Raw genomic sequence first — 15,589 nt, 5'->3', positions numbered from 1 at the left:
CCAACAAGCGGGATGCCTGCTGCGGGTCCCTGGCCGGGCAGGCACCCTGCGAGCCGAGCATCACCAGGGTGAGACCGTCCCCTCCAAGCTCCGGAGCGGGAGGATGGTGCGGGAAGCTCTCCCGAGCCGGGCTTTGCCAGGAGGATGTGTTTTCCCGTGCGGCAAGGAGTGAGCGGGGCAGCAGGAAGCCCCTGGCCGGTCCAGCCCCGGCTGCTCGGACACAAGCGCTGCTTTCCTGCGCCGGGGCGGAAGCGGCGATGGGAAGCGAAGCAGGTGGGACTGGGGAGGAAACAGATCTTCCGTTCCCATCCCACGGTGCAGGTCCTTAAGGAAAAAGCAGGGGTGGGGGCCTTGGCGACCATGGCAGGCTCTCGAGCTGCCGGTTCCGGGCGGGCGGCGCTGGTTCCTGGGGTGGTGGTGTGCGTCCTTCCGGCTTCCCGCGCTGAGATCCCTCCCTGCCGACGGCTTCCTCTGGGCCATGACTCGCTTCCTGCCCTCTTTCCAGGTTGTTTCTGCCCCAGCACCTCTCCCCGGCCCCTCGGGATGCGCCGGGAGGGCTGGGTCCCCTCTCCGCGGTCCAGGATGGGATGAGGGACAGGGACGGGTGTACCTCCATGGGAGATCCATCAGCACATAGACCTCATCAGGCAGGAGCGGGGACGGATGCTGGGGCTCCTCCGTCGACTGCTCACTAAGGCCACCCTCAGTGGGGTGCCTGTCCAAAAAGGAGAGGCATCCCCCATGCCCATAGCACGGAGAAGATGGGGAGAGCTCCCCAAGCCCGAGTTATCTGAACTTCACCAGCTGCAGAGTCTTCTCTGTCACCCATCAGTCTGCTCTTGGGGCCTCTCCACACACCCTCCATCATCACCCACACCCCAGGACGCTCGAAGGCGGCCGGACTCAGACCCCCCAACCATGACCTGGAGGTCCTTTGGGTTGGCCAAAGCAGGGTGGGCTCTTACCGCTTCTCTGTCTGCTCCCGGCATCCTCGCTGTCCTCTGGGAAGGGGGGGTCCAGCTCCTCATCTGGGGAGGGAAACAGAGCAGAGAAGTCAGGGGAAGGGCTGTGAGCATTACTGCTACGCCAAGCCCCCAGGCAGGCAGAGGGCTGCGAGAGCATCCGACTGTCAGAATAATAAATTCCCGGCTTAATTGTGAAGAGTGGAAGGGAGGAAGTCACAGATAATATTTTAAAACGAGTTGCATAAAAATATGAATTGTTGTTAACACTGGTAAAAACAAATCACTTATTATAGCCTCATAAATTTAGGCAGCACTTTGCCGAGTGCCCTATAGGAAGAGATGCTTCCTGTGCAGGACTCGCAGCCCTCAGAAAACGAGATGCTCAGGAGAAATGCCAGGACAGAAATGCGAGGAAGGATGGGGGACAGAACCAGAAATTAAGGAGGAGAAAGAGGACCCCAGGCAGCGGAGGGCAGGCAGGCTGGCACGGCTACAGAGGATGGGGAAAGAGGATGCAAGAAAATAATAAGAGATGATACCATGGAAAAGGTTAAGGAGAGAGGGGCTGGAAGTCATGGGGAAGCCCTGAGGAAATGGCTAGAGACTGACGGGAGCAAGGATCCACACACAAATAAGTTTAAATAAGATTATTTAACACCAAGCCAGGTACAACCCATCCAGCCTGAGCTGCTTTGGGTGCTGGGGTAAGTCGGGTGGCACAGCACCCACATTAGCTGCCATCACAGCCCAGGCTTCCTTCTGCAACCGTAAAGACTAGAAGCAACCTAATAAAATAATATAAATAAACCCATATCCGAAGCGTTTCAGAAAGCAAACGCTCAGACAAATTGCTCATCTGCACCTCTCGCAACTGCTGCTGGCAAAGGGCTGCTGGGGAGCGCGCGGCAGCCCTGGCACGGCTGAGCCCGGTGCAGAAGAGGTGTCCCTGTTGCATCTCAGGGGACATGACTTTGCTGTCACCTTTAGGCAGAGCCAACAGAAACCAAGCCTGGGTTTTCTGCTGATCCCACGGCACCCGGTCGCAAGGCAGTGAAGTGCTGCTGCTGCTGCTCGGCACTTTCCGAGGACACGGCCCCAGCCGTCTCTCCCACCCGGTGCTGATCAATGCAAACCAGGTCAGACCTCCGCTGCCAATTACAAATTGCATCCCAAGTTGGAGGGTCACTGCAACTGCTCCCCCATTAGACGGGAAGCGGCACCAAAAATCTTTTCTAAATAAATCAGACTTTATTGTAAAACTCGGCCACTGACGAGACAGAATCTCATTAGCATTGATTTTAAAATAAATTATTGAAAGTGGCTTTTGCCTGCTCTTTGCATTTGTAAAAGAGAACATAAATGTATCTGTGACAGCGCTCTCCCCCCATCATTCCCACGCACACGCCCCAAACCCTCGCACCTGGATTCCTTTATACTTTACCCAATGGCACCAAATCCCCTAATCCCATCTCGGCATGAGACGGAGGGCATTCAGACCAGCTCCCGTGCGCCATCAAAACCCCAGAGCCATCCCCCAAAGCGGGACAGCATCATTCCCCCACCGCTGTGGGTGACACCTGCACCCAGGGGCTCCCCGTGGCCACCCCCTCTTCCTATCCGTGCCGTGCACACCCCTCTGGCTCGCATCCGCGCCTGCATCCTGCAGGCACCGCTTCCACCCCAGAGCCAGGCTGTCCTCAGGAAACCTCTGCCCAGAGCCCTTCTCACACCTCCCGGCACGGACGCACGCTCCGTGGCGTCGGGAAACACGTGCCGCGGAGGAAACGCTGCCCCTGGGTTTCCAAGATGAGCAAAGCTGCGTGAATCCTGCACGTGGCACTGCCGGCTCCCTGCCCGGACATGGCGCTGGGCAGCCGTGGGTGCCCTGATGATCCTGGGGAGACGTTATCTGTCCCGATTCCTCCTCACTTTCCTGGGAGCCCCCCACCCCAGATTGCAGAGCTGGTCCCCCTTGCTGGCACAGCTAATGGGGAGTCACATTTACAGCCCCTAACGAGCTCAGCCAGCTCTGTGGGTCCCGGCCCCACGCCCCGTATAGAGCTGCTGCTCCCCTACGTCCTCGCTCTCCAGAAGCCATGCAAGGCTGCCAGGCAGGGGCTGGGGAGGCTTTTCAGAGCAGCCCCCTCTCCCTCGCCCACCTTGGGCCATTTTTTTCCTTATTTGATGGACTGGCGAGTGTTTTAACCAGAAATCAAAGCCAGGGACCCCAGCCCTGTTCGCATTGCCCACCTGAGACATTAGCTGGGCAGCTGACTGCTCCACAGCTTGGACAAGGTGCTCTTCCTGTGTTTCAGTCCTCTGTGCCTCAGTTTCCCTTTCTTTTCAAAGCCTCTGCCCTGCTGATCACTCTGTGCCTTTTGCAAAAGGTGCTCGGAGGAAAACCTCAGGCAATGCCCGGTCCCTGCACTGCCCAGTGTGCTCAGAGCTGGCCGCCCCGCAGCGAGCTCTTCGAGTGTGACGGATGAAGCCTTTGCGGAAGGAAGGGAGGAAAATCGCATGGGATTTTTCTCAGGAAAACGTGGTGGGGAGGCAGCCGGTTGGTGTGGCTTCCCCTCGGCTGACAGCAGCCAGCTCCGCTCGCCCTCCTGCACCCCATCTTCTCCTGCAACGCTGCCACGGGACCAGCCACAGCCTCTCCCAGCCCGCAGCGTGGGTGCAGACGCCCTGGGATGGCCGTGGTGAAGGCACAAATCCTGACGTGCTGCTGAGCCCTGCCTGTACCATGGCTTGGGCTGCGGCACGCTGGCCCCCGGCACAGTCCTCGCAGATTTTGAGCTGCGCAATTCATGAACGGGGCCCGCGGGGACATGACAAGCTCCCCTCCGCACCGCAGCCCTGCAGCCTGTTGCAACCGGGTGCTTTTCTGAGCCAAGTCTGGAAGCGATGCTCTGCCTTCCCAGGGCCTGGGTGTTTGATCTCAGCCAATATCTGGATTTTATAGTGATGAATTAGAGGGAAATGCTGAAAAATGCATCTCCTGGAGGCTGTGCTGCCTCCCTGTGCGGAGCATCACCACCTCGGCCACACCACCCTCGGGAAAATGCCTTTACATCCCTGTGGGCAGCCCCGGGCACCCACACCCGGGGTCCAGAGCCCCACGGCAGCGCCCAGCCCCAGGCATGGCCGGGGAGCTGGCGGGCCGGGCACCCCACCGCTGCGCCGGAGCAGCCTGGGCGTTGGGCAGATTCTCAGAGGAGCTGTGTTTTAATGTAGCAATTTGATTCAATTTTCCACTCTATAAAATTACCCATCACTGCTCGTTGCTTCCTAACAGACACCTTCACTCTTAATTTAACAATCCTATCGAATTCTGCCAGGGAAATTGGAAAAATTTATCACCTGTGAAATTTTATTTTTCCTTGGTTGTATCTGTTTTTGTAAAACTTCATTAACGACGATGACTTGCTGAGGAAATTATCTCTTCATCTCCCCCCCCCTTTCTTTTTTCCCCTCTCCCTCTCTCTGTCTTCACTCGGGACACGAGGGGGGCAGCCGGGCCCAGAGGAGACCCCAGCTTGGACGGGGACCTTCCCTCCGCTTGCTGGGGGATCCCAGGGGTGCAAAGGGCCAGGAGGGGACAAGCTCAGGGCAGAGCAGACCTCTCCTACCTGCCCCTGAGCCCTGCAACTGGTTTCTCACCACTCACACGCTGAGCATCTGCCTCTACAGCAACGTGCCACCACCACCTACGTTCAATCTGGCAGGGAACTGGGGTCTGTGGGGGGTGAGAAACTTGCCCAGACGGGAGAGCTGTGGCTTTGCTTCCCGCTGGCAGCACCTTGCACGGTGTCCCAGCCACGTCCCTGCGTGTCGGTGCGATTCCAGCCGTGGGCTGCGGGCAGGATGCTTGACAGCCGGAGAGCAGAGGCGATGCGGGCAGAGGCAACTGTCCCGCAGCTCCTGCCTGCACCTCGGCTCAGTGCAGCCATGCTGCTGGATGCAGGGGGCTTGGCCGAACCCCAGGGACAGCAGCCCCTGCACGGCAGCAAAGCCCCCGGGATGCCCACGCACCAGCACCGAAGGATACTGCAAAAGCCCTGCCGAAGCACCGAAGGATACTGCAAAAGCCCTGCTAAAGCAAGGGGCTTCGACCCTGCTGCTTGCAGGGTTTGGGCTGGCGAGCAGCCCAAGACACAACCCTTCGGGCTGCCTTAGGAACCTCTTAGCAAGCTTTTAAGAAGCTGGGATGGGCAGGACAGAGAGCCCAGTAAAAGCTCATAATTAAAAGAAGGGTTTGGCCGGGATGTTCCCTCCTCCACCACGATGCTCTGCAGCCCCAGCATCGGGGCACCGATCTGTGTGTGGGAGCAGGAGAGCAACATCCGTGGGGACCGAGGGCGAACCTGGCTGGCAGGGCTGGCTCCAGCTCTTTCAAGACACTCTCCATCCCGGAGCAGGGGCAATGGTGGGGTCTGTCCTTAAATCAACACTGTGCAAGCTCCTAGCAGAATCACCATTAGCCACGTGTGGAACAAACCTCACATCTAATATCTGCTCTGTCGTTGGCAGCCGCAAGGCAGCGAGGAGTCGGGCACAGCTGCCAAAGCAGCCAGGGATGCTGGAAGCCCTCGGCCTGACAGACCGTCAGCACCCCACACACACCAGCCTGGGGACCACGCGCGGAGGCTCCGGCTGAGCTCAGGGATCGCTGTAGGTACGCCCCGAGGAAGAGAAAACTGCTGCCCAAAGAGCTGAGGATGTAAACAGAGGAAGGGAAGGTCAGGAAGGAAAGATGAGAGATAGAGAGAGGCTGAGGCTTTGCTCAGGGTTGCGCAGGCAGCCCCAGCTCCGCTCCCGGCACTCGTCTGGATACCACTTGCAAACCGCCGAGCAGAGATTTCCTTTGGCAGCAATAACAAGACAAAGATCTCAGGCACCATAAAACTTTCCGGTGCATTTAATTTTTTTTTTTTTTTAAATATAAAGTTCTGAAATAAATAAGAAGAAACAAGGACCTATTTTGCATCTCTGAACGCAGGCACCGAGGGACCCAGCTCTCGGGGATGGGTAGCAGAGAGCTGGGTGATCCCAACCTCAGTGCAGAGGCTGAGCAGCACATGGGTTCAAACAAGGTGACCCACTGACCAAGCCCTGGGGCATGTCACACCATGATTTCTGCTATAACGGTAAGAAATGTTGCAGACCGTGTCACCCTCACAGGCTGTTTGGTTCTGTGCCAGGAAGATTGCTCCCAGCTCCTTTAACCGGTAGCCGCTGCCCTGCTACCTCCAGATCTCGTGCACTGTTAGTGAACAAGCGCTAGTCTTTTAATGCAGTTATTTTATCATCTCTTGGAAGGCCAGTAATTGTGTTACGGCCCTGACTGCATGCCCAGAAGGGAGCATTTTCATCATCTAAAGTCTGGTTTTCCAGGTAACACAGCCCAGAGATTCCACTCTCACCAAACTTAATATTTCCCAAGCTGAATGGAGCACAACCTCTAAAAGCCGTCTCACCTGAATTTACAAACCCTCCGCCTCACCAGAACAGAAAGGGTTGGCTCCTGTGGTCCATCAATCAGTCTGAACAAAGAAACGGGGTCAAATCTTTGAGTTATGGGTCCATTAAACTCAGCAGAGTCCTAGATGGTCATTCCCATCAACATGTTGTGTGGCCAAGGTCTCCTGCCATGTTTGCAGGGCTACGACTAGGGGACGGCTCGGGTTTTAACCTGCTTATTTGGTTGCTCACCTGGCAAAACCTCGTAGATGTCATCCTCTTCCATCTCAACGTTTGGCTCATCCTGATTCAGGGTAGTATTGTGGGATGCTGTGTTCACAGAGTCAGAACTGTCCACGTCGTTGTATGGCTCTTCTTCGTCCTCCTCATCACATGGGATAGTGAGGGAGCTCAGGTCTGGCGGAAGAGAGCAAAAGCATGGTGAAAAAGAGCAAGCCAAAGTACCAGCTGGATGCTGGTACGTTCAGTGAGTTGAAATCAAGTAACAAAGCCTGTGCCGCTGTACTTTGTGCTCACCATGGACCTTGCAAGGAGTGAACTGTCCCCTTGCTTGGCCCATGAGCACCTGGTGTAAAGAAAATGAGATGGAAGCCGAGAACAGGCTAAAACAAAGGAAAAGCCCAAGAAAGGATGGCAAATGCCAGAGGAGAAAGCCAAATTCAACAAGTGCCTCAAGGAACTAAGCCTGACCCCATTCCTGGGCAGCCGTTTATGGTTTCCAGAGGTTTTCCATACGCAGGGCTGGAGTCTTGTCTCAGTTTTGCTGGTCTCAAACTGGAGCGACTCCAGTGGAGCCAAAGCAACAGCCCGCCCTTCATCGGCCAAGCACAGAACAGCAGATCTGTGACCCTGGCAGTGAGGAGTGATTCCCACCCTTTTCTTGTCCCACTTGGTGACACTTGCAGCCTTTGAGAGATCACCCAACTCTATCCTCTAAAAGCAACTGAGTTGAAACCAAATGCCTGTGGGCTCCAAACAACCATTTCTTTGCAACCTTCTTCTTGAAAGAGCAAAGCCCCAGAACCTCTCTTTTGCTAAGGGGGGATGCTGGGACCCCAGCAAGGTCCTGGCAACAAGCACAAGCCCACGCGTTGCTGGAGGGAGCAGCCCAAGCCGGGTGGGAAGATGCTGCCAGGATCTGCCCAAACAAACAGGGCACGCTGGCTTGGGCCAAGCTGCCAAACTCACCCTTCAGGAGGAACTGGATCTGATCCACCCAGTCTTCAGCCTCTGCTGGGCTTGGGGCTGTGAACTGGAGAGAGGTTAACCTGTTATTGTGCTGGTTCTTGTACGTAGGAAGAGGAAAAAGATTTGCAGCTAGAACAGGGGCTGGAGATCCTGGATCTGCCATTGTCTACCCTGTGACTTTGGGAAAGCCATTTCACTTCTTTATCTCCCTATTCCAAAGAGGGAAACAGAAGCGGAACAAAGCTAGACTATCCCAGAGGAAGGCTGTCAAGCCTAATTCATTAAAATAATTCAGATGAAAACCACAATCCCCACTGAATATACTATACTGACTCTGAACCAAGACTCTACATCCAAAATCTCCTTGAAGCTCAGGAAAGCTCTCATGCACACTTTGTAGATTGGGCCAGGTTTTTCATTACACCAGTTTTTAGGCTCCCTCCTGGGCGCTCAACAACTTGAAGGTTTAAATTTAACCTGGCTCGGAACTGCTTATTTAAAAATGGGCTTTCCAAACCCAATCCCCTACTGCTTCTAACCCATGTTCTCACCTAACCCTTGTGCCCCACAAGTGCAAAGAGAGCCCAGGATCACTCCTGTGCCAAGGGAAAGGCCGTGCTGAGATGACCTGCCAAGAAGGAGAAGCATCGGCACCTCCTGCCGTAGCTTTCGGTTTGTTTTACCAGGGGGGTTGGAGATTCGCAGCCTCCCTGATGGTGCAGGTCCAGCCTGCACCTCTGCCCCCAGACCCGGGACCGCGTGCTTTTGTGCCCAGTGGTCAACCAGCACAGAATGTCCCTTTTTTCCCCCAGTTCCTACCTCGTAGGTGCGTTTGCCAGGGCAGATTAACTCGAAACAGCATCTTTTTCGAGAGTCTTTGCGCAGGTGAAAAGCCAGCCGGGCACTATAGTGCTCAATGGAGAAGCTGCCCTTAGGTTGCTTGCCTGGAAGAAGAGAAACATGCTAAATCTGGCGTTTGCACCTTTTTATCAAGCTCGCAGTACTGCTGGGTGGTGCAGATGTCTGTTGCCCACACAGGGAAACCGAGGTACACCACGTGTCAATGGGAAATGGCCAGAAAAAACCCCCTTCAGTCTAAGCATGTCCACCCCCAGGAAATCCAAAGGGAATATTATAAAATCTTCATAAAGACACAGTAAAGAGGATGCCCTTTTAAGCCCCAAGAGATTGCGAACAGCCAGCGAAAGGTCGCCAGGGTCAGGAGGCTGCATGAGATGAGCTGGTTCTAATGAAGCAGAGACCACTGTGTACTTGGGGAAATATGATTCCAACGATTATTCTGCTGGTAAGGCATTAACGGGCTGGCCTACAGGAAGAAATACTTAGTAGGGCCTTTGAGAATTGGCCTACGGATCTCGCCAATGCACACGCACGGCCGGTGTCAGCCAGGGTAGAGAGAGGGAACTTCACTGCAGTCATCTGAGGCGTCTTTATTTACCCCAGCTCATTATTTCCTTATGAATCTTCCCAAGGAAGTGTGGGAGTACGATTCAGGCAGCTGCTCTGAACCTTTTTTCGATTTGCAGATCCTTAAAAAACTTCCAGGAGCGAGGTCAAGCCCTATGTAAGGATTTCAGCCCATCGATAACAGGTTTGCTGTACTCTGTTGTCTTCTGGAGACCATTTGGAAGCTGACAACTCCTCGTCCCTCACAAAACCAACCGAACATCAACCCTTGGCTTCAACACCTACCTCTGCTAGCAGCTCGCTGGGAAAGCCGGAGCAGCTCATACCCCTCCACATACCCTGCCAGGGTGAAAGGAGTTGGGAAGCTTGTTTGGAAACAAAAAGTGCTCGAGATCCTCAGACAAAGGATGTGGAAGAAGGACAAAGACCCAGCTTCATCCCCACGACCCACTGGAGTTTAATCCTGTCCTAGCTGCAGACTGGTCACTGTAAACCAAGGATGTACGTGTGTATTTTGTAAGCCGTTTTCATGCCGTGTTTCTGGATGGGTGGAACAGAGGAAGGTCGTATATCTAATCATGCCAAACTCTGTTGGAGATATTAGCTGTCTGTTTATATGTACCTGATGGAGCATGACTGCAAAATATTTATATACACTGACACATGGATTATATACAGTCACTTAGGGGGCTGAAGCCCAGCTGATGGCTAATGGAAAAGTTGGTACATCATTTTATTTACACACAGCTCTGTTCCTGTGTCTCTCTTCTCTTGTTCCACACCTATAAAGGTGTTTGGGGGAAGGAAAAAAAAAAAAAAGCAAGCTGAGATCTACCTTTCTAGAACCCGCATGTTATGTCTTCATAGAGAATTACAACCTTCCCATGGTATATGCATTTCTCTTGTCGGATATTAGCCTGTCCTTCAGCAAGGGCTCTCCCTTTCTCTTTTCCAGCCCTGTCCATGCCCTCAGCCACCACTCACAGTTTGGGGACCAGAGGCAGATATCTCACCACTTACTTTTCTCATTGGCGTAGTAGTAAAAGGTCCTTCTGTTGAGGACACACCACCGCTTCTGCCACTCTGACCCAAAAAAGCTGTGCTCTAGAAAGAAAAGGACAGCAAAAGAGTAAAAAAAATTCATTTCTGTTCTTCCACTGTATGCTTCAGATGAATATTTAGGGGAAAGACGACTTTTTTCCCCAACAAAACCCTGCAGATTTCTGGCACAAAATTCAGGCAAGCAAATTTAGATACAAAACCTCAACCAAGTAAGGGAAAGCCAGCCCGTCCTACCAGGCTGGAGCCCCTGCAAGCCTTCCCCAGCTCGCTGGGCTGGGCTGCTGTGACCCTTAGTCCTGCTAACTGGGAGGGAACACAGCTTTGGGTTAAACCTCCCTAATTGAGGTTTAAAGCAAATGTCTTTTACTCTGTAATTGGAGCAAGCTAAAACATGCACAGGGCCAGTTACACAGCTCAGCTGATGGCCATGAGGAAAAAAGGGCTGTTCTTGCCTCATACCGCCTGTCATACAGTAAATAAATCAAGATAAAATCTGAGTGATGAGGAAATAATTTGTAGCTTTCACAAGAGTCAGTAAAATCAAGATAAACCTGAGGCTGACTCACAGTCCTTATCTCAACTTGCTAATGTGTGTGATGCTACAAACTACCTTGTCTTCACTGGGATTTTATCCTCATTAGGTATTGCTCGTTAGAAGGGCACATCTTGCCTTAGAGGACTGGGCTGCTGCTTAATTCAATTTCTGGGTTTTAATCTTTGTGCAGTTTGATGATCTGCAAAAGAGAATAAATAAAGGCTGTGCCCTCCCTGTGTGTATGATGCCTAAGAAAAGCCTGAAAGATTCTGCATGCGCCTACAGATAAATCTGCAGAAAAGATGTATTTTCCCGTTTGTTCTTCATCTGAAAATTTGCGTTCTTGGTAATTCTGAGGTGACATCCCCAAACCTTATCTTATGATGTACTTGTCAGGCCTTACCTCGAGACCTCTTCTCCAGATATCCTTGCTTCAAAATGTTCCCTGTATCTTGAACAGGCCTCGGTGTGATGTCCTCCAGTCCTACAGAGAGCAAAGCAAAGCAAAGCCTTGGGATTTCCCATTCGCACAACCCCTCAGCACAACGTTTTCAGCCCCTCTCTCTGCAGAAGAGGCTTGGGAAGGCAGATCAGTGGCTGGAGGTGAAGATCACGGTCTATCACAATCTCACCAGCTCTTCCCAATCCTGACTGCAGGCTCCTAGAAGTCCTCAAGGAAACCAGGACCACAATTCACATGGCTACACAGACCCTTCCTCAGCGGGCTGAGGCTGGTGCTGCTCCAGGGGCTGATGCTCAGCCCTTTACCCCCCAGCCAAGGCTCTCTGGCTCCCCGGGAGCCTTTGGCAGCAGGCAGGATCTAGTCAGGTTTACAAACTTGGAAAACACGATCCCCTTGTCCGACATCTGGTCTAACTCAGACCATGGCACCTCGCCCCGGGCTGGCGGCCGGACCCTGTGGCCATGGGGGGGCTGTGGCCGTCACTGCCCGAGGTGATGGCCACATCTCATCCCCACAACCAGCAGGGCCAGGACATCCCCAAGCCATGGCTTGCTGCTGAGAAGGTCTCCCCCTCCTCTCCTGCTCATCTCCTGCCATCATAACTCGTACTAAAACACAATAAAAAATGACTAACTAAATGCCACTAATCACCTCCCCCGTGCCCAGCCTTGGCAGCCTGTTCAGTATGAATAACTTCCCAGAACCCCAGCTCACAAGAGCTTCTCTTGTTTCCTTAGCGTGTCTCACTAACACCCAGCTCTCGGCCCAATCCATCCCCCCTGTCATCTCCCTCACTCACGGGCTATTTTCATTTTCGTGTTTTATAGTTTGCAAACTCTGGGCTTGCTATAAATCCTCCGCAAATGGGTCTCGGGGCGAATGGTAGACACAAAGACACACAAAGTTTGGGTTGGTGGGAAGGCTCCCCTCCGCCTGTCTCCTCTGTTGGCTGGAAACCGGATCCTTCAAAGACCAAATCCTCGGCTTGTGCAAAGCCGTCCGAGGTGATTCAGATGAGAGGAAGCCCAGGGTGCTGTGGGCTTGCCCCTCTGCAATGCCTGGAGGAGACAGACAGCCCCTTCCCGCACGGAGAAATCTCATTTCTCTCCAGTACGAGTCGGGTTGAGCTCACTTCTGACTCTGCTCCAGAGAAATGCAACACGGCAGCTTCAGCGAGGATGGAAAGGAGCAGGGTTTCACCTTCAGTATGTGCAAGCCGCTGCACAAGCGGTCGGGGAGCTGAGAGGAAATTGAGACCTTCCTACAAATAGCGCTGAACGTCAGATTGATTATCTTTCTTATAATGAAAAAACCCGAGGATGCTGAGAAGGACCTAAATTCTCTTGCAGGGTTCAGACTGGCCAGTATCAGAAGATTTTTCCCAGGGGGGAGGGATGCACAGAATAATGTCCCGAGAAGCTCCTGCACCCTCCTCGGATGCAGGTGGCCCTGGGCACCCTCAGAGATGGGACCCTGCACTGCCTCGGACTCTAATGGGGCCAAAACGTCCCCTGCGCTGCCACCTCGCAGGGCACCAACCTGGCATCCCTCCTCCATGCACAGGTGAAGGCACCTGCCCCGCACAAACACGCTCAGGCTGTTCTCTAGCGACACTGAGCATCTGACTTGCAAAAAGGCACATCGTCTTCTCAAATCCAAGCCCCGGCCCCTTTTGCTAATGCAAATCTAAATGTCATTTTATGGGACATTTATAATTATGAAAATGGGACAGTGCTGCTGGATGCACAGGGAGACCCTGCGAGTATGAATATTACATTAATGTGCCCAACGCCAGCTCACTGATCCCGCTGGCAGGAGCATAAAAAATGCTTGAGTGAAACTTTTATTTAGACGTTAAGAATCCAGGCCCCAGCGGGGTGACGGAGGCAGCCCCGGCGAGATCCCATCAGCGCGAGCGCTCGAATTGAATTACCCAGGGGGGAAGGCAGGAGCTGCGAGTGCTGCTTCGCTTATTTAATTTCATTTACTTTCAGTACATTATCAGCATGGGGCTTCCCTCTGCCCCCGTTCCCGCAAGAAAACCGGCTGCAGAAATTGCTGGCGTGCAGGATGCTGCTGTCGCTTGAGCCAAGGCAGGGATGCGTCCGGCCATCCTGGTCCTCCTCGGGATGTGCTTTCTGCTCTTTCCTCAGTTGCCAAGAGAGATTTGGGGGAGTGCAAGGACCTTTCAGGCACCACAAAGAGCAACTGAAACGGGGAAGCAGCACGGATGCGATGGGAGCCAGCAACAACCTCTTCCAGCCCGCATCTTCTTTCTCCGCCCATCATTTCTCGGCGCTTGCCTGTGAGCAGGCAGGACCCCTGGGATAGCTACTGCCTTCTCACTTGGGCTTTGCCCTATTTAAGATCAATTTTCCATGTAAGCAGATCCCATGTTTCAGGTTATTTGTGGCCCTGGGTCCCAGGATCTGTTGGGCTGGCAGCTCCCCGGGGCCGGGGCACCTCTGCGGGATCACCTCTGAAACATCGTCAGGAGCCCAAATCTCTCCCGCTCTGCAGGAGACAGCGTGCCTCAGTTTCCCAGCAGGAAAATCAGAATGAAAGGAGACTCCCTTCTTCTTAAATACTCAGTGGCTGCTCAGACAAACTAATACAATTAAGGAGGGGTTGCGAGGGCTGATTCAATTGCATGGGGCTCTGGAAATTTTAAGTTTTACAGAATATGACATGAAGATGGCAGCTGTAACCTGTGTGTTGCACGCAGCCTCTCTAATGCAGCCCTGCTAACGCAGAGCCGAGAAGATTAAATCTGTGCGAGGTGGGTGAGCGTGGGGGACGCGGCGCTCGGGGCTCTGCCTGGCTGCAGAGGGGGCTGGGGCTACGTGGGGTGTCCTCGTTGCTCCCCACATCCCCAGCCTGCCCCTAACAACAATCCAGATGGCTTTTGCTAGCAGCAAATAGCTAAATGAACCTGCAGAGACAGTCCCTGGGGTTTTTTATTTCTTTAAACCATCCTAATGGACACCCAGAAGATCCAGAGAGGCTAGGTGGGAGCCCAGCCCCAGAAAGCTCTCTGGTTTCGAAGGGCAGCGGGTTTATTTGCCCAGGCAGCCTCTGCCAGATGCCTCTGCCCCGGGACCACACAGCTGGCAGGTAAACCACAGCTCACCACATCTTCTAGGACTCCAAGTGATGGAAAAGCCAGCCTGTCGCCTGGTCATCTGTTCCAACCACTAATGGCCATTCGTACCATTTATAAAAACAGAGAAAGAAAAGGCCTTAAATTCATCTGAGAGAGACACATCTGTGCTCTGCTAGACACACAGCCCCTCGCCGGTCGCTGCCGGCACGGCACGGCAGGGCTGCAGCTGGGTTTGGATGGTCTCAGTGGTCCCTTCCACCCTGGCATCTCCGCCGGCCCACCCTTTGCCCAGCAGACGGCTGGTACCGGCAGCACTGCTCCCCCTCCACGTGCCATGTGCTCTGTGGCTGAGCCCGATGAGCCCCCCCACCTTCCCCAGACACCTCCCAGTGCCACCAGCACCTCAAACCCCTTATGGCATTTCCTCCATCCTCTGCAGCCTCTCAAGCCTGGCTCCGGAGGGAGCTGCTCATCCCCAAGGATTTTCCAGCAGGTGAATTTCCCAACCCACGATCCACATCGCTCCATCCGGAGCCTCCCGCAGAAGGGCTGCGCATTGGCGGCACCAGGAATAGATCTGTGCCGTAATCCTGGAGACTGCTTTTCTGCAGAGGATACAAAGCTGTAGCACCTCAGGAGCAGGAGAAAACTGGAGCCAGAGACCCACACCCACGGAGGCAGGAGCAGACACCAGCTCTTTCCTTTCCCCTCTTTATTGCACCTCAACCTTTACTGGGATCTGCATCCCCCAGGTGCTGCCGAAGGATGCTCTCAGCCTCAAAGGCTTCACTCCTGCATCAGGCTGAACCCAGGTCACCCACCGAGCCTCCGGCTTTGCTGACCAAACGGCATCTTTTGGGTAAAGTTTCTAGGAGTTTGGCTGCCGAGCGCCGTGACCGTTCCACCCCGTCCTCGCCATGTCCTCAAGGACCTCTGGATTTCAGCTCTCGCCTCTTTGGTCTCTGAGTCATGCACACCAGCTGCACAAAATGTCACAGTAGCTGCAGCCAAACATGCCCGGGGGCCGCGTCGGTGCCCACGCTGTCACATCAACCGGCTGTTCAAAGGGATGGAGCACGCAGGCACGACGGTTACAGCTAATTCCCCCTCCTCTGGCTTATTCACCAGGCTCAAATGTGCCAAGAGCAGATTCTGCTCCCGGGGGCTTCGCAGGGAACACCCAAATATGTTTCAAACCAGAGCACGGTCGGCTGTGACTTCCCAAAGCCCTCCGTGGTGGCTGCACTCTTCTTCCATTGAAGTTAATGAGAAAAAAAAGAAAAAAATCAGAGACAAACAACCCCTCCCACCGCCTTCAAAGCGAGACGGACTCGGGAAATGCTGAAAGCTTTTGGAAATCCCAC

General features: G+C 53.9%; 1 protein-coding gene across 3 annotated transcripts in view; it reads right to left on the bottom strand.

Annotated features, from left to right (window-relative positions):
- SKAP1 (src kinase associated phosphoprotein 1) overlaps positions 1-15,589 on the bottom strand; it is a 159,043-nt gene that overhangs the window by 19,836 nt on the left and 123,618 nt on the right. For all 3 annotated transcript variants that reach the window (XR_007767753.1, XM_050911832.1, XM_050911833.1), the window contains 6 exons: positions 11,063-11,143; positions 10,083-10,166; positions 8,454-8,578; positions 7,635-7,698; positions 6,678-6,842; positions 966-1,028 (listed from right to left, as the gene is read on the bottom strand). Coding sequence is in view for 2 of the 3 variants with exons in the window: in XM_050911832.1 (XP_050767789.1) it covers positions 966-1,028; positions 6,678-6,842; positions 7,635-7,698; positions 8,454-8,578; positions 10,083-10,166; positions 11,063-11,143 (582 nt within the window). In the remaining variant the exon portion in view is untranslated. The remainder of the gene's footprint in view (positions 1-965; positions 1,029-6,677; positions 6,843-7,634; positions 7,699-8,453; positions 8,579-10,082; positions 10,167-11,062; positions 11,144-15,589) is intronic.

This window comes from Gymnogyps californianus, chromosome 28 (assembly GCF_018139145.2).
Source record: "Gymnogyps californianus isolate 813 chromosome 28, ASM1813914v2, whole genome shotgun sequence".
In the NCBI taxonomy this organism is placed as follows: Eukaryota; Metazoa; Chordata; class Aves; order Accipitriformes; family Cathartidae; genus Gymnogyps; species Gymnogyps californianus.
The sequence above is the reverse complement of the archived record's forward strand: the minus strand, read 5'-3'. Positions and strand labels throughout refer to the sequence as shown.